Source organism: Salvelinus alpinus, chromosome 22 (assembly GCF_045679555.1).
Source record: "Salvelinus alpinus chromosome 22, SLU_Salpinus.1, whole genome shotgun sequence".
In the NCBI taxonomy this organism is placed as follows: domain Eukaryota; kingdom Metazoa; phylum Chordata; class Actinopteri; order Salmoniformes; family Salmonidae; genus Salvelinus; species Salvelinus alpinus.
The window spans coordinates 17138039-17157843 of record NC_092107.1 but is presented as its reverse complement, the minus strand read 5'-3'; the positions used below and the strand labels follow the sequence as shown (position 1 = coordinate 17157843).

At 46.5% G+C, this 19805-nt stretch overlaps 1 protein-coding gene across 5 annotated transcripts in view; it reads right to left on the bottom strand.

Annotated features, from left to right (window-relative positions):
* The window catches only part of LOC139549143 (cell adhesion molecule DSCAML1-like), a 225519-nt gene extending 206637 nt beyond the window's left edge, over positions 1-18882 (bottom strand). For 4 of the 5 annotated variants that reach the window (XM_071359296.1, XM_071359298.1, XM_071359297.1 and 1 more), the window contains exons 1-2: positions 18543-18875; positions 6039-6359 (exon numbers count right to left, since the gene is read on the bottom strand). In XM_071359296.1, the coding sequence (XP_071215397.1) occupies positions 6039-6359; positions 18543-18792 (571 nt within the window). In that variant the 5' untranslated portion in view covers positions 18793-18875. Of the gene's footprint in view, positions 1-6038; positions 6360-18542 lie in introns of all 5 variants that reach the window. The other variant, XR_011669839.1, reaches the window with a different exon arrangement.
* Positions 18883-19805: the final 923 nt, after the last annotated feature.

Genomic DNA, 19805 nt, shown 5'->3' with positions numbered 1-19805 from the left:
CAATGGAAACTACTAGAGATGGATGGGAAGGCATCCTATGAGAGCCAATGGAAACAACTAGAGATGGATGGGAAGGCATCCTATGAGAGCCAATGGAAACAACTAGAGATGGATGGGAAGGCATCCTATGAGATCCAATGGAAACAACTAGAGATGGATGGGAAGGCATCCTATGAGAGCCAATGGAAACAACTAGAGATGGATGGGAAGGCATCCTATGAGAGCCAATGGAAACAACTAGAGATGGATGGGAAGGCATCCTATGAGAGCCAATGGGAACAACTAGAGATGGATGGGAAGGCATCCTATGAGAGCCAATGGAAACAACTAGAGATGGATGGGAAGGCATCCTATGAGAGCCAATGGAAACAACTAGAGATGGATGGGAAGGCATCCTATGAGAGCCAATGGAAACAACTAGAGATGGATGGGAAGGCATCCTATGAGATCCAATGGAAACAACTAGAGATGGATGGGAAGGCATCCTATGAGAGCCAATGGAAACAACTAGAGATGGATGGGAAGGCATCCTATGAGAGCCAATGGAAACAACTAGAGATGGATGGGAAGGCATCCTATGAGAGCCAATGGAAACAACTAGAGATGGACGGGAAGGCATCCTATGAGATCCAATGGAAACAACTAGAGATGGATGGGAAGGCATCCTATGAGAGCCAATGGAAACAACTAGAGATGGATGGGAAGGCATCCTATGTGAGCCAATGGAAACAACTGGAGATGGATGGGAAGGCATCCTATGAGAGCCAATGGAAACAACTAGAGATGGATTGGAAGGCATCCTATGAGATCCAATGGAAACAACTAGAGATGGATGGGAAGGCATCCTATGAGAGCCAATGGAAACAACTAGAGATGGATGGGAAGGCATCCTATGAGAGCCAATGGAAACAACTAGAGATGGATGGGAAGGCATCCTATGAGAGCCAATGGAAACAACTAGAGATGGATGGGAAGGCATCCTATGAGAGCCAATGGAAACAACTAGAGATGGATGGGAAGGCATCCTATGAGATCCAATGGAAACATCTAGAGATGGATGGGAAGGCATCCTATGAGATCCAATGGAAACAACTAGAGATGGATGGGAAGGCATCCTATGAGAGCCAATGGAAACAACTAGAGATGGATGGGAAGGCATCCTATGTGAGCCAATGGAAACAACTGGAGATGGATGGGAAGGCATCCTATGAGAGCCAATGGAAACAACTAGAGATGGATTGGAAGGCATCCTATGAGATCCAATGGAAACAACTAGAGATGGATGGGAAGGCATCCTATGAGAGCCAATGGAAACAACTAGAGATGGATGGGAAGGCATCCTATGAGAGCCAATGGAAACAACTAGAGATGGATGGGAAGGCATCCTATGAGAGCCAATGGGAACAACTAGAGATGGATGGGAAGGCATCCTATGAGAGCCAATGGAAACAACTAGAGATGGATGGGAAGGCATCCTATGAGAGCCAATGGAAACAACTAGAGATGGATGGGAAGGCATCCTATGAGAGCCAATGGAAACAACTAGAGATGGATGGGAAGGCATCCTATGAGAGCCAATGGAAAAAACTAGAGATGGATGGGAAGGCATCCTATGAGAGCCAATGGAAACATCTAGAGATGGACGGGAAGGCATCCTATGAGAGCCAATGGAAACATCTAGAGATGGATGGGAAGGCATCCTATGAGAGCCAATGGAAACAACTAGAGATGGATGGGAAGGCATCCTATGAGAGCCAATGGAAACAACTAGAGATGGATGGGAAGGCATCCTATGAGAGCCAATGGAAACAACTAGAGATGGATGGGAAGGCATCCTATGAGAGCCAATGGAAACAACTAGAGATGGATGGGAAGGCATCCTATGAGATCCAATGGAAACATCTAGAGATGGATGGGAAGGCATCCTATGAGATCCAATGGAAACAACTAGAGATGGATGGGAAGGTATCCTATGAGAGCCAATGGAAACAACTAGAGATGGATGGGAAGGCATCCTATGTGAGCCAATGGAAACAACTAGAGATGGATGGGAAGGCATCCTATGAGAGCCAATGGAAACAACTAGAGATGGATGGGAAGGCATCCTATGAGAGCCAATGGAAACAACTAGAGATGGATGGGAAGGCATCCTATGAGATCCAATGGAAACAACTAGAGATGGATGGGAAGGCATCCTATGAGAGCCAATGGAAACAACTAGAGATGGATGGGAAGGCATCCTATGAGAGCCAATGGAAACAACTAGAGATGGATGGGAAGGCATCCTATGAGAGCCAATGGGAACAACTAGAGATGGATGGGAAGGCATCCTATGAGAGCCAATGGAAACAACTAGAGATGGATGGGAAGGCATCCTATGAGAGCCAATGGAAACAACTAGAGATGGATGGGAAGGCATCCTATGAGAGCCAATGGAAACAACTAGAGATGGATGGGAAGGCATCCTATGAGATCCAATGGAAACAACTAGAGATGGATGGGAAGGCATCCTATGAGAGCCAATGGAAACAACTAGAGATGGATGGGAAGGCATCCTATGAGAGCCAATGGAAACAACTAGAGATGGATGGGAAGGCATCCTATGAGAGCCAATGGAAACAACTAGAGATGGACGGGAAGGCATCCTATGAGATCCAATGGAAACAACTAGAGATGGATGGGAAGGCATCCTATGAGAGCCAATGGAAACAACTAGAGATGGATGGGAAGGCATCCTATGTGAGCCAATGGAAACAACTAGAGATGGATGGGAAGGCATCCTATGAGAGCCAATGGAAACAACTAGAGATGGATGGGAAGGCATCCTATGAGATCCAATGGAAACAACTAGAGATGGATGGGAAGGCATCCTATGAGAGCCAATGGAAAAAACTAGAGATGGATGGGAAGGCATCCTATGAGAGCCAATGGAAACATCTAGAGATGGACGGGAAGGCATCCTATGAGAGCCAATGGAAACATCTAGAGATGGATGGGAAGGCATCCTATGAGAGCCAATGGAAACAACTAGAGATGGATGGGAAGGCATCCTATGAGAGCCAATGGAAACAACTAGAGATGGATGGGAAGGCATCCTATGAGAGCCAATGGAAACAACTAGAGATGGATGGGAAGGCATCCTATGAGAGCCAATGGAAACAACTAGAGATGGATGGGAAGGCATCCTATGAGATCCAATGGAAACATCTAGAGATGGATGGGAAGGCATCCTATGAGATCCAATGGAAACAACTAGAGATGGATGGGAAGGCATCCTATGAGAGCCAATGGAAACAACTAGAGATGGATGGGAAGGCATCCTATGTGAGCCAATGGAAACAACTAGAGATGGATGGGAAGGCATCCTATGAGAGCCAATGGAAACAACTAGAGATGGATGGGAAGGCATCCTATGAGAGCCAATGGAAACAACTAGAGATGGATGGGAAGGCATCCTATGAGATCCAATGGAAACAACTAGAGATGGATGGGAAGGCATCCTATGAGAGCCAATGGAAACAACTAGAGATGGATGGGAAGGCATCCTATGAGAGCCAATGGAAACAACTAGAGATGGATGGGAAGGCATCCTATGAGAGCCAATGGGAACAACTAGAGATGGATGGGAAGGCATCCTATGAGAGCCAATGGAAACAACTAGAGATGGATGGGAAGGCATCCTATGAGAGCCAATGGAAACAACTAGAGATGGATGGGAAGGCATCCTATGAGAGCCAATGGAAACAACTAGAGATGGATGGGAAGGCATCCTATGAGATCCAATGGAAACAACTAGAGATGGATGGGAAGGCATCCTATGAGAGCCAATGGAAACAACTAGAGATGGATGGGAAGGCATCCTATGAGAGCCAATGGAAACAACTAGAGATGGACGGGAAGGCATCCTATGAGATCCAATGGAAACAACTAGAGATGGATGGGAAGGCATCCTTTGAGAGCCAATGGAAACAACTAGAGATGGATGGGAAGGCATCCTATGAGAGCCAATGGAAACAACTAGAGATGGACGGGAAGGCATCCTATGAGATCCAATGGAAACAACTAGAGATGGATGGGAAGGCATCCTATGAGAGCCAATGGAAACAACTAGAGATGGATGGGAAGGCATCCTATGTGAGCCAATGGAAACAACTAGAGATGGATGGGAAGGCATCCTATGAGAGCCAATGGAAACAACTAGAGATGGATGGGAAGGCATCCTATGAGATCCAATGGAAACAACTAGAGATGGATGGGAAGGCATCCTATGAGAGCCAATGGAAACATCTCCAACGTCATCAGAACACCGGCAGGTGATTTACAAAATGTCCGTCAACTGCCGAGGATGAAAACGTGTGAGAATGAGTTTAACAAGAAATAGAGGCTCGGGACTTTGACGATAACAGAGGGAGAGGAAGAAAACAAGCAGTGATTTTCATAAATGTACAGCGATCCACCCAGGTGCCAGTGCTATTGTTGGCATGGAATCAGCATGCATGGGAGGGAGGGAGAATTAGAAGGGGGAGGGGGGGGGGGGGGGGGGCGAGATGAAAGGAGGGAGGGTGTCACACAGCGAGCTGTCAGCTGTCATCAGTCTCCGACGCCACCTGAGACGGGACGCGCCACACCTTGCCTCTCACGCCCTGCCTGTCGCCCATGGTAACCCGCAGAATGTGTATGTGAATGTGTGTGTGTGTGTGTGTGTGTGTGTGTGTGTGTGTGTGTGTGTGTGTGTGTGTGTGTGTGTGTGTGTGTGTGTGTGTGCGTTCTGTGAAAGTGTGCAGCACTACACAGGCAAGTCCTGAGAGCTGGAGTTGAGGGGCTGCAGAGTTGGGTGTGGGTGTGGGGGATGATGGTTTTTCACAGCATTTAATTGATTAATTGAGGTAATTTATTTTTTAGGGAAGGTCGCCCCACACAGATGCTGGTTGGAAAGACACTGTACAGCTGATGGGACAAGGGTCCTCTGGACAGAAATGCTATAATGGGTATGGTGGAGTAGGTGTTGTCTGTAGCGATCGACAATTGGCCAGCTGACTGTTAACTGAATCGCTACAGGATTTGCTTTATATCATCCACATCTTTTAAGGGGGTCGTTCCGATTTTGAAGATGCAGATTTTCATTGAACGTGTCGCTGAACGTGAACTAAAACACCAACAATATTTATTCTCTCTGCTCAACTCTGTTCAATCCCTCTCGTGTTTAAACTCATTCCCTTTCCAGCTACAGTAAACACCCCGACAAAGACCTGGCACAGCTACCCAGAACAGCCAGCTTGACAAAAATGGTGTGTGTGTGTGTGTGTGTGTAGTTGGGGGACTTTCCAGTCCATGGACAGATGGTGAGACTGGGAGACAGGAGGCCTGCTGGCATAAGCAGGGCACAGGCTGGTGTGTGTGTGTGTGAGTGTGCATCCCAAAGCCTGCTTGTGTGTGTACGTGTGTGAACTCCCCCATTGCAGTTTGGCCAGCCCCACACTCCAGCAGTGACCTTGGTACAGGGCACAGAGGTCACTCTGCCAACTGTCTGTGCCACTGTGTGTGTGGCTGCCAGGGGATTTTAAAAGGCGCAGGGTCAAGGCTTTGGGACGATCGCCCCCCCACCGAGTCTTATTGTTAGTGAGAGGACCAATATGGATGTCGTTTGGTTTACCGTTTGTTACAGATGTTTTTGTTGTTTGTGTGTCTTCGCTGTGTTTGGGGGGTGGTTCTCTTAGAATGGAGCTGAGTGTACAGCATCAAATCGCATGGGAAAGTATTTGAGGAACTACATGCATTTTCTTTGTGTTTCTAAACCTCTTCCTTGCAGTCTGTCTTTGTGCTTAGCCTCCTCTCATCCGTTTGGCCCCGGAACACTGTTTAGTTAAAAACACAGCTTCACCTGTAGAACCTATGTGTGTCCTGTCTAAGTCTGCCCCAGAAGAGTCTATGTCTGTATGTCTGTCTGTCTAAGGCTGCCCCAGAAGAGTGTATGTCTGTACGTCTGTCTGTCTAAGGCTCCACCAGAAAAGGCTGCCTGTGTTCAGTCTGAGTCTGACCTGCTTTGACGTGGATGCTGGGGCTGCGGATCTTGCCGGCCTGGTTCTCTGCGGTGCAGAAGTATTCGTTGTCATGGATGTAGCTGTTGAAGGCGGAGGGCGAGAAAGGGTAGAGCTGGAGGGTGCCGTTGGCGTGCACGTGGCGGATGTGGGGCACGTCGTAGATGTCGTCGCCGGTGGCCAGGTACCAGCGCAGGACGGCATGGGGTGCGCCGCCCGCGGGGCAGGGCAGGGACACCCCGACCGAGCTGGAGAAGGTCACCCGCTGCAGGGAGGCGTTTACAAAGTACAGCCGCGTCGAGACCACATCCTCACTGTTCACTGTGATGGGGCGAGAGAGACATGGTCAGGATAACACACACACACACACACACACACACACACACACACACACACACACACACACACACACACACACACACACACACACACACACACACACACACACACACACACACACACACACACACACACACACACACACACACAAAGAAAAGCTGCATCCAGACCACATCCTCACTCTGATGGGGAGAAGAGATAGGGTGGGGATGGGACACACACACACACAGACACACACACACCCATATCCTCCCACACACATATACACACACAAATCCTCCCACACACATATACACACAGCCAATGTGTGGGCAGCTACCTGCCAATCTGCAAACTGGGTTATCTTCTAGAGATTTCCATCAGGTCAGCACAGCAGATCCCAAAAATAGAATCAATTACTATTTCCCCATTAGGCAAATGACCTGACGTAATATATTCATTATTTATTTCCAGCTACATGTAAGTCTGTTATGATAAGAGATAAGCCAGGCCACAGTCGGAAGCTCTGCTATGAGCAGATGAACACGGTCTACTTGTTTGGTAAGTTGGTCTGTACAATAGCTTAAATCAACCTGGGCATTGACTTGATCATGTAACATGTTAGTCGCACGCACGTGTTTGAGTCTCAAGTGTGCCTCTCTGATCCACCTTATTAATCGAAACTAGCGACCTGGCAGCCAAAAAACAGCAGAGATCCATCCTCAATAATGCGTTATCATCATGTCTGTCGTCTAAGATATGCCTAACGAGAACCCCTCAGTAGACTTGCATCTGATTGGAGGGGAAAGGGGTCATGCACCCCCAGACCCACCCCACCTCCCCCCATGTTGGTATACCGCGCCCACAAAAACCAAGAACCCATGAGGTCGTTAGGACAAACCTAGTCTGCCGGTTAAACCCATCTCAAGACTATGTCGTCACCGAGAAAGAAGCCTTCAGGATATCTCCCACCGCAACCCTGGAGGGAGGGCTTCTATGCAACCACTATGGCTTTCACACGCTGCTGCAATGACGTGCCGTTGTTCTTAGGGGAGATGCGTCCCTAATACCTCCCCCCATCAATGTCTCCCGGGAGGCAACTAGACGTATTTCTAGCGTTGGGGGAGGGGGGGGGGGGGGTTGTGCTGAGCTCAGCTTGGCCCCGGGCCAACAGGAGACAGATCATTTCTTCTGAATCAATGATCTATAATTAATCCTCTTCCCTGGTTTGTGTCAACAATGGCCGGATTAGCCCTGTCTGTTTCACTCTGAATGACGCGGGACGAATGGCCGTGAATGGAGGTGGCGGCTAGACGCCTCATCAAGGTAGATTTATGAGGGATCGACAGCACAGCAGATAACCTACAGCCAGCCCTGTGCATTGATGTCGAACCAAATTAGCACGAGGCAAATCATTAAAACAGCTATGAGGGGGGGGGAATGAAAGGACTTAAATGCATATTTTGTCATAATTCAAATGTTTCAGATCAGATTCATTTCAGTGCTTCATTCATTTTCATTTAAGCCAAGTCTCTCTATGGGCCTTTCTATATACACTACATGACCCACACTCCAGCAGTGACCTTGGCACAGGAAACAGGGGTCACTCTGCCAACTGTCTGTGCCGCTGTGTGTCTGCCAGGGGATTTTTAAAGGAGTAGGGTCAAGGCTTTGGGATGCTCGCAGCCCCGCTGAGTCTTATTGTTAGTCAGAGGACCAATATGGACGTTGTTGGGTTTCCTTTTATTTGGGGGGTGGTTCTCTTAGAATGGAGCTGAGTGTACAGCATCATATCATACACTACATGACCAAGAGTATGTGGACACCTGCACGTCGAACATCTCATTCCAAAATCATGGGCATTAATATGGGGTTGGTCTCCCCTTTGCTGCAGTAACAGCCTCGACTCTTCTAGGAAGGCGTTCCACTAGATGTTGGAACATTGCTACGAGGACTCGCTTCCATTCAGCCACAAGAGCATTAGCGAAGTCGTGCATAGATGTTAGTCGGTTAGGCCTGACTCGCAGCCAGTGTTTCAATTCATCCCAAAGGTGTTCGATGGGGTTGAGGTCAGGGTTCTGTTCAGGCCAGTCAAGTTCTTCCTCACCGATCTCAACAAACCATTTCTGTATGGACCTCGCTTTGTGCACGGGGGCATTGTCATGCTGAAAAAGGAAAGGGCCTTCCCCAAACTGTTGCCACAAAGCTGGAAGCACAGAATCGTCCAGAATGTAATTGTATGCTGCAGCGTTAAGATTTCCCTTCACAGGAACTAAGACCATTATTCCTGCTCCACCAAGCTTTACAGTTGGCACTATGCATTGGGGCAGGTAGCGTTCTCCTGCCAAACCCACCAAACCCATATTCGTCCGTCAGACTGCCAGATGGTGAAGCATGGTTCATAACTCCATGGGGGGGCAGCGTAGCCTAGTGGTTAGAGCATTGGACTAGTAACCGAAAGGTTCCAAGTTCAAATCCCCGAGCTGACAAGGTAAAAATCTGTCGTTCTGCGCCTGAACAAGGCAGTTAACCTGCTGTTCCGAGGTCGTCCTTGAAAATAAGGATTTGTTCTTAACTGACTTGCCCGGTTAAATAAACTCCAGAGAACACGTTTCCACTGCTTCAGAGTCCAATGGCTGCGAGCTTTACACCACTTCAGCCGACGCTTGGCGTTGCGCACGGTGATCTTAGGCTTGTGTGCGACTGCTCAGCCATTTCATGACGCTCCCAACGAACAGTTTTTGTGCTGACGTTGCTTCCGGGGGTAGTTTGGAACTCGGTAGTGAGTATTGCAACTGAGGACAGACCATTTTTACGCGCTACACTCAGTTGCAATACTCACTACCGAGTTCCAAACTACCCCCGGAAGCAACGTCAGCACAAAAACTGTTCGTTGGGAGAGCATGGCACATGGCTCTGTGAGCTTGTTGCTCCTAGACGTTTCCACTTCACAATAACAGCACCGGGGCAGCTCTAGCAGGGCAGACATATTACAAACTGACTTGTTGGAAAGGTGCCACGTTGCCACGTTAAAAGTCACTGAGCTCTTCAGCAAGGCCATTCCACTGCCAATGTTTGTGTACGGAGATTGCATGGCTGTGTGCTTGATTTTTATACACCTGTCAGCAACGGGGGTGGCTAAAACAACCGAATCCACTAATTTGAAGAGGTGTCCACATACTTCTGTATATATAGCGTAAATATTAACAATTGATCTCTGGTACAGCAAAAACAGAATGAAGAACATGATACAAGTGATGGCAGAGTATTGAATGGTTGAGATAGGGCTAAAGCCCTCAATAGGTAAGGGTGGCTCTGTCTCTCCCCTTTCTCTCTCTCTCCATTCATTCATCCCTCTCCCACTTCTCTTCCTCCTCTCCTCTGCGTCATCGTATTTTTTCTCTCTCTTCCTCACTCTCCATACATTTTATCTCTCCCTCTTTTTCTCTCCCCACCATTCTCAATCTCTCTCTCTCTCTCCCCTACTCTCTCTCTCTCTCTCTCTCTCTCCTGTTAAAGTCCTCGAGTGCATGGCAGGACATGTTATGTGATTTGAATTTGTATTCCAGACGCAGAGAGTTAAATCCATATAATCTCCTTTCACATTTAACACACACACATAGTCTCTCCGCCCTGGTAATCGCACCACCGTGGAGGGCCTCTTTCCCACTCCCCTGGTGTGTGTGGTTGGGTTAGATCAGGGCCAGTGTAACGGATGTGAAATGGCTAGCTAGTTAGCGGGTACGCGCTAATAGCATTTCAATCGGTTACGTCACTTGCTCTGAGACCTGAAGTAGGGTTTCCCCTTGCTCTGCAATGGCCGTGGCCTTTGTGGAGCGATGGGTAACGATGCTTCGTGGGCGACCGTTGTTGATGTGTGCAGAAGGTCCCTGGTTCGCGCCCGTGTCGGGGCGAGGGGACGGTTTAAAGTTATACTGTTACATTGATGCTGTTGACCCGGATCACTGGTTGCTGCGGAAAAGGAGGAGGTTGAAAGGGGGGGTGAGTGTAACGGATGTGAAATGGCTAGCTAGTTAGCGGGTACGCGCTAATAGCATTTCAATCGGTTACGTCACTTGCTCTGAGACCTGAAGTAGGGTTTCCCCTTGCTCTGCAATGGCCGCGGCCTTTGTGGAGTGATGGGTAACGATGCTTCGTGGGCGACCGTTGATGTGTGCAGAAGGTCCCTGGTTCGCGCCCGTGTCGGGGCGAGGGGACGGTTTAAAGTTATACTGTTACACCGGTTAAGGGGGGTCACAGTGTGCGTGTGCGTGCGCACGAGTGTGTGTGTGTGTGTGCATACGTGCGTTAGTGTTGGGGGGGGGGGGGTCAGTGTGAGTGTGCACATAAGTGCATGTGTGTGTGAATGTGTATGTGAGGTCCCTCTCCTATCCAAAATGGAGCAGCTCCTCTGTGTCAAAAGGGTGTAATTTAGGTTGAGTGCAATATATCCTGTATCATGTGCCATATAAAACACAACTCTCTGCTCATGTTCTGAGAGATAGACCATTTCAGCACCATGGACAGGGCCACACTGGCGTTTCAGTCTCACATTTGCATTTGAGTCATTTAGCAGACACTCTTATCCAGAGCAATTAAGGTGAAGTGCCTTGCTCATGGGCACATTGACAGATTTTTCCCCTAGTCAGCTGGGGGATTCGAACCAGCGAGCGTTCGGTTACTGGCTCAAAGCTCTTAACCACTCAGCTACATGTATATTTGCAAAAAATATAAAACATATTTGAAAAATTGTTAAGAAATTAATCCGTGAATCATCATTGAGCATCCCTGTAATCTTATTTTAAAAAACGAAAGACATTCCACAAATAAACAACACCGAACCCCTACTGTGATGCCATGAAAAATGGCGCCCGCGGAGTGACATCAAAACAAATCGGAGGCATGCCCACAAAGAAAGAAAACAGGCGACTTTGGATGAGGCGGCTCTTGTGCAGCTGTCCTATTGGTGAATCCAGGTCAGTCACTTGAGCACAGTACAACACAGAGAGGGCAGTACAGTGGTGGACTGAACTCCCATCATGCAGCACAGATTGTGGCCTGCAGCAGAAAGGCCCATAATAAAGATGGCCATATATATAATCCGCCAGTCGGCGTCTGGGGGAGAGAGAGAGCCGGGACGACGTCCCACCACAGACTGACAGGGTCTGTCAACACAACCATTAGAAAGAAGAGAGAGACCAAAGAAAGAAAAAAAGCCCACCCCAATCCAAAAGTGGATATAGAAGCCCAGTGTCCAATCCAAAAGTGGATATAGAAGCCCAGTGTCCAATCCAGAATCAAGCCACTGAGAGATGGATGAATGATAACAAGATGGCAGAAAATCCACTAAAACCTTCCAGAGGGCTACATGAGATGATACAAGGTTGCCTTCACCAGGAGGACATCGAGACATGCCTAGGGACAGCGGTAGAGCTTTCCAAGCAAACAGCTGGAGGCAGGGCTTTCTCCTATAGAGCTCCATTTTTATGGAATGGTCTGCCTACCCATGTGAGAGACGCAGACTCGGTCTCGACCTTTAAGTCTTTATTGAAGACTCATCTCTTCAGTAGGTCTTATGATTGAGTGTAGTCTGGCCCAGGAGTGTGGAGGTGAACGGAAAGGCACTGGAGCAGCGAACCGCCCTTGCTGTCTCTGCCTGGCCGGTTCCCCTCTCTCCACTGGGATTCTCTGCCTCTAACCCTATTACAGGGGCTGCGTCACTGGCTTACTGGTGCTCTTCCATGCCGTCCCTAGGAGGGGTGCATCACTTGAGTGGGTTGAGTCACTGACGTGGTCTTCCTGTCTGGGTTGGCGCCCCCCCCTTGGGTTGTGCCGTGGTGCAGATCTTTGTGGGCTATACTCGGCCTTGTCTCAGGATGGTAAGTTGGTGGTTGAAGGTATCCCTCTAGTGGTGTGAGGGCTGTGCTTTGGCAAAGTGGGTGGGGTTATTATCCTGCCTGTTTGGCCCTGTCCGGGGGTATCATCGGATGGGGCCACAGTGTCTCCTGACCCCTCCTGTCTCAGCCTCCAGTATTTATGCTGCAGTAGTTTATGTGTCGGGGGGCTAGGGTCAGTCTGTTATATCTGGAGTATTTCTCCTGTCTTATCCGGTGTCCAGTGTGAATTTAAGTATTCTCTCTCTAGTTCTCTCTTTCTCTCTTTCTTTCTCTCTCTTGGAGGACCTGAGCCCTAGGACCATGCCTCAGGACTACCTGGCATGATGACTCCTTGTTGTCCCCAGTCCACCTGGCTGTGCTGCTGCTCCAGTTTCAACTGTTCTGCCTGCGGCTATGGAACTCTGACCTGTTCACTATGTTCACATTTGAACATCTTGGCCATGTTCTGTTGTAATCTCCACCCGGCACAGCCAGAAGAGGACTGGCCACCCTTCATAGCCTGGTTCCTCTCTAGGTTTCTTCCTAGGTTTTGGCCTTTCTAGGGAGTTTTTCCTAGCCACCGTGCTTCTACACCTGCATTGCTTGCTGTTTGAGGTTTTAGGCTGGGTTTCTGTATAGCACTTTGATATATCAGCTGATGTTAGAAGGGCTCTATATTTAAAAAAAATATTTGATTTGATTAGAGGCTAGGGCTTGATTTGGGATTTGGATTAAAAGGGGACATAAGGATCCCACGCGGGGCTTTGGGGTCTGAGGATTTGAGCAAGGGGCCAGTCTTTTCCCCATTCAACAGGGAGTAATGGTGGAAATAAGGAGAGGAGAGAGGACTGAAATAACCCAAATTCTCCCTTTCTTTGTTCTGAGACGTCTAATCCAACGTGTAACTCTCAATTCTTCCATGCCCTAAGGCTGCCCGCCCTTTTCCCTGGCATGGGCAGGAAGGGAGCAGAGAAGAGGAGGAGAGGAGCGAGGGAGGGAGCTAGGCGCACTCATCCATTTTGGAAGCATATTTTCCCTTTCCTTCTTCAAGCCTGAATGCGTTGAATACAACGGGAGAAGGTCATTGTGATTTGGGTGAGTTCCCTAAAACACCACTCCTGTTGGGCGAAGCCTCTTCACTCCGTCTCCTGCTCTTGTTCTGTTGCTGTGACACATTTGACTCAAGCCTCTCCTCCCTCCACACACACATCTGCATATTTCCTTTCCCCCCCCTTTTGCGGGCAGTATGAAAATGGCGTATGAATATGTATGCCACTGAGACAGGGATATTGCCTATGGTGAACGGCTATGCATAATGCAGCTCTTTCTGTCTCGTCCACACACACACACACACACACACACACACACACACACACACACACACACACACACACACACACACACACACACACACACACACACACACACACACACACACACACACACACACACACACACACACACACACGCAATCGTCTCTGAGATTCATACCATCCCATGCACACAGGTCAATAAATCTCTCACACACACACAATAACATGCACTCAAGTATACACATACACATTCTTAGAGGCAAGAATGCGTTCCTGTTATGGGTCTGATGAATCGTACAGAATACAATACTTAATATGTTCAGGCAACATAACACTAATGTCATTGCTTTCAGTTACAACACCACAATAACGTAGTAGTGATGTTTTGCAACCCATTACGGGAAAGCAAGAAGCGAATTATAATTATATCATTGTGAATGCTATTTGATACCCATTTTGCATACAAAGACACTGAAAAAGAATAATGCATTGGCATTACACTGAAATTACCTTGCCGTACGCATGCATGTGCGCACGCACGCACGCACACACACCACAAACAACCCCCTTCTCCATATTATGCAGTGTCAGTGGAATATTAGGATCCATTTCAGCGTTTGAGGAGCCACAACCTCCCTCTTTAAATGAAAAATGTTCACAGTTTTGAAGTGAGTGTCAGATTTCTGGGGTGTGATTTAATCCTCTATCCTTCCTTCTCACTGAGTCCGAGATAAAGGGAGCAGGTAGGAAGCAAGATAGCTCGAGAAAAGAGGGACGCAAAGGAGGGAAAAGAAGAGCTGGCCATGTCACTTTAAAGCAGATGAGCCCTACACATGACCCGCCTCCTCTCCCCCCCTCTCTTCTCCTCTCCCCCTTCTCCCCCCCTCTCTTCTCCTCTCCTGCTACAACACATCTTGTGAAAGTGGAGAAGACTGTCAAGTCAGAGGCCACAGAAAAGATGCCCCACTCAACAACAGGTGAGAGAATACCTGTTGAGTTATCAAACTCAGTTGGACAATCTGTGTGAAAAGGTCAAATCATCGTTGACTTAATCAACTGGGTGTTCATTTGTGTTCATATGTTCATATTTTTGTTTAATGCATTGGTACGTTACCCATTTGAAGGGTAGAGGAGTGAAGCGGCATTTGTTATCTATGTCATTTCTCCTGTTCTCCCCATATGGTCAAGTTACACTAGGCCTAAATGATGCATGCAGGTGAGGAATAGCCTCCGTGGCTTTTCTGTTCACCGGCCAAGTCACCAGCACAAACACTCCACGGTAAAAAACAGTCGTTGCTTGCCAGAGCGAGACGAGGGGATGCGAGTTAACACGAGAGGGTGGTATTATTGTGGCCTTGCCTCTCAGAGACAAATGACAAGTTCATAGGTAAGGTGTTATTTAGGAGAAGAGATGGTATACACTTAGAGATCGAATATTATGACTGTCGGTCGCGCCATTATATTCAGCGAGAGAGAGAGAGAGAGAGGGGTGGGGTTGCAGGCAACTTGTTGCGGGATAACTCGTGGCTAAGGAGAGGACAGGATAGGTCGAGTCGATATCATTGGAATCAACGTGAGAGACTTCATGTAAAAGTGTATGTTCAATTGAATATCGCGTCAGACAAAATGAAAGCAAAAACACCGTACTGGCACACGTGGCGAGTTAGTAGCCTTTCACCAGGACGCAGACGCAACACATCTAGACGCAGTGCAGTGGTGTACATGAATTCGAGGCAGTCTATTTCTGACTCTGACTCATAAGAAAATGACTACAAGCCCATGCTGCCCTCTCACCTCTCAGTTTGTGCCTTTCATTTGATTCCAACATTACATTTCCGTATCCGCCCGACCAGGCCTTGGTTGTAAGTCAGACTAGTGCCATAACGGTTGACAAAATACGTTATGAGGAGAGCAGAGAGCAACACGCCGTTGTCAGAACTATCTGGCCCAGATTATGGCAACAAACGGCTATCACATCAAACATAAAACAAAAGAGGAGGGAGAAGTGCAGTCCTCTAGTCAATGAACTGATTTACTTTGGTAAATAAGTTGCAAATCAGGCTTTAGTTTCAGTTCAAACGGAAGCCTACTAATTACGCAGCTGGGAAGGGATGCTGATTTGGGTAAAACAAGAAGAGAAACCAGTTTCGCACATTTCATCCAGTAAGGGGACTAAGTAGAGAGAAAGAGGTGTGTAAGGGGGACATTAGAGATGATAAATTCCCTCAAAATGCAGGCTAAAGAATGCAATTATATATTGTGCATAACAAAATGCTTACACATCACCAATTAATAAACACTGATAGGCCGAATTATAATAATAATATATATATATATTTTTTACAATATTAATAATAATATAGGTGTATTGGTTTCACATTTTAATTTAGGCAAATGTTCAGAAAATCTGGTTCAGGCAAGAGAATATCGCTGCCACCACGTACACCACATTGCCTATTTAACAACTGCTCATCCCCCCACCAGTCATTGAGTCGTAGTTATGTTCCCATCAGGTAAGGGAAACGAAATATACATGCATAAAAACCAACTGTTTAGATGTATCAACTAATCTATTTATATCCTACATTAATCCTATCGTTCCTATCAATTGAAAATGTACAGTCATTCAGTATTCGTTTTATAGATTGGAGGCCTGTCAGGCTGAACTGGATAAAACCGGAATCAGCAATGAATTGATAAAATAACCATAGTATCTCTCCCTCATTATTTTACAAACCGTAGTCTTGATCAGAATATTGGGTGATTTGAATTTTGTGTAGCCATAATAATGATAAAACATTAGGCTTTAAATATCGCCAATTGATATTAACGTTAGTACGTTAATACACTGCAACAAATATGTACAATAATTGCCGTCACCAATAGGCCTGACTGTTTCTGCTGAATAGATGGCACGGATAGCATCTTTCCTGCTGATTTGTTTTGTGTCTCATCACATTTACATAAAATGACAAGCGAGACCAGATCATGACAAAGAAGAATGAGCGCCCCCCCCCCCCCCCCCCACACCCCGTTTCAAACCGGGTTGATGAGTACTGGTATGGCCGAGACGCATCAATTATGTGACATCTGGTTATTCATATTGCACTCAAATGACTAATTAACCTACTGGAAACCAACGGCAACGAACATTTATATTTCTGAGAATATCAAATTATGCAAGGATGTATGGAAGAGATATTCATTAAATTAAGCACAGGATGTTGTGTGCCGTTCCACAAAAGTGAGAACCTTTATGGAGGCGCGGCCGACAGGAAAATACGCAGTCCTAATGCATATGCATGTAAGATAATTGGCTAACATTTTTCTCTGATCAAATTTTCTCTTTTAAATTAAAACACACATTAAATCAGATAGTATGTACATATAAAATTGATTGTTGACAAAAATGAACGAATAAAGGATAAAAACTATGCTAAATGGAAGTTCGTTTTCGACTCTGCGTTATCTACATCTCTTCCCTCTCCACTCTTTCCGCTCCACTGCCTAGCTGCAACCCCCACCCCTCCCTCCCTCCTTCCACCACACACACACACACACACACACACACACGTCTTGTTCAGTCACGAGACAAGGCGATGTGCAGTACATAATCTAAAAAGACCCTGTAATCCAATTGAACACAACAAAAACACCACAAAAGCCCTCGTCACAACAGCAGCAGCACCACGCACACACACACCACACCATCCCGGACTGTTGACCTGCAAGGATACAGGCCATGTATTTCAAATGTCTGAAAGGGCATCCACTCACGAACACACAGAATGAACAGAAAAGAGATAGGGCCTATCTGCATGTGATCCTAAGACTAATTACGTTTTAGACATTTACGCATTTATTTATTATTTATGTATATGTATTTATTTTATATTGGGTTTATGACTGAATTTGATTGACTGGATTATGTTCAAGTTGTTGAAATGGTTGACAAGCGTTCAATCGGAAGCAATTGTTCAATCAAAAACCATATTCAAGCTTCCTCTCGATCTGCAGTATTTTTCCATGCAAACCCAATCAGTATGTAGAATCTGGGGCCATAGAAAATGGAGGATGCATAATTAAGACTACCGATAATAACAATTGAGTGTGTCTGCTTGCGCTGACCCGTGTCATTCTAGAAAATGAAGCAAATTGCCAACTGCGTAAAATCCCAGCGTTCAATATCCTCAGCATCGGTTTACACATCTCTTCTAAAATGTTTTGGCCCTCATTGTGTTTGAACACTCACACGCACGCACGCGCGCGCACACACACACACTGAAAGGCACGCTCTTCAACAGACATGCACTAATTTGGTGCGCCAAAGAAGCCATATTAGCAAATGACACATACGCCTGACACCTTCTGTTATCTGTTATGGGACAGAGGAAAGAGAGCAAACAAATGTACACTTGAATGCCCCGCTACTTTTCTGATAAACATCCTACAGCTCAGAGACCCAGTTGGAGTTCGTGGCAGCTTTTGGCTCGCAGTCTTTGCGTCCGCATCTCTTCCTCTCTTATTGTCGTGTCTCCATATTCATGACAACTCGACATGTTCATGAATGCAAATGTTATCTCTCCCATCTTCACTGCCACAGACAGCGTTTAGGGGAGTATGGCCCACACTTCCATTATGTATGTTCCTTCTCAAATAATGTAAACATGTGTAATTATGCAGCTGCATAATGCGACCTGGGATTGATCAAGACACCTGACAGAAGGGATGGTGGCTGAAAAGTCATTCTAATTGTCATCCTCCATTCTAAGTGTGGTTAAAACGATTATTCCCATCCAAATCAAGCTTTTTATCCAAGTAAAGATAGGCCATTGACTTTAACTGACAAGAAGGAATTTAAAGTTACGACTTTTGTAAATTAGCGCATTTCAACCGAACCTCATTTATTGTAGCACAAATAAACACAAATAGCCTATGTGCGCCCCAACTTCACCACTGGATTTGATAGAGCAATAGTGTGCATGTCTTTCACGTACCTTCTTGTAAAGAATACAGCAGGAATAAAGTTACCAGCCACATGCCATAAATAGCAGGTATATTTCTTAGGAATTTTGTGCAATCCCGACGAGTGCACAGCGCAGCGTTCGGCCAAGCGAGGCTCCGTGCTGGAGTGGTGACGATGCTCACCGGCGATCTCTCCAGCCCTAGTTCCAGACTCGCAAGCTCCGAGGAACGGACACTGATCTGGTCCCGCCTCCCGTACCCTCCCATAGCCGGGACCGTCATCCGAGAGGGGCCCTCCCCGGCTATTGTAATGATGCGCCGTGATGGAGAAGTGAGGCAGTGCGTCTACTGTACGAGAACCACACATACGGAATACGGAGCTGTTCTCTTTGCGCGATGGGGGGTGGTTTGTATACGTGTCTGGAGTGGTGGGGCTGGGTTTGTTTATGGGGGGTCAGGTGTATGGCGTCTTGAGGTGTGATATAACAGGTGACTGGAGAGAATCAGCTTCGGTCCGTTACCTCTTTCTTTGTTAAGGTCCATGGACGCGCGCACCTGTGGACTTTTGCCGCGCTACCATCTTCACTTCGCGCACAAAGGAGCTCACTCATTCAGTGACTGTATTAGCTTGGCACAATGGTATAGATACATTTACGTTCGGTCTACTTTATAGGTGTTCTTATTTGTTTTGTTATTGTGGCTTGGGTAGCCTAGTACATGCAAGATTGAGAGACAATTTTGTTTAGTCAGATAAATATGAAGATCAAAGATCTCTCTATTTCTGTCTCTCCCTCTGGCACAGATGCGGTTGCCACACACGGCTCAGCGCGTCCTTAGAGACCTGTACGCAACATTTTTCTGCCGCCCGCTCTACAAACAAACACACACACACAATATATATTCAGTTAATGTTTTATTACTTCAGTAAAAAAAAAAAGTTTTTAAGTAAGGTATAATAAATGAGGGTATAATTATATTAGTGAAACTATCTCTCCGTTTTTGTCCAAATAAAACGTGAAATTGCATTATTTTAATTTGTTAATTTGTATGATGATGATGATGTATAGCTTTATATAGAAGTATTGTTGCAGTCATGGAATGTCATTCTTTGAGCATTACATAACAAGTGATGATTTTTTGCTATATTATTTACATTTTGTTGGTGGGCCAATTTTTAATCTACAGTCTGTAGAAGCTTCATATACGACTACAAACTATAAACTACAAATGCTAATAAAATGTCAGACTCAATCGTTTTTGACATTATCACAAAAAAAACATGATACCAAACATGA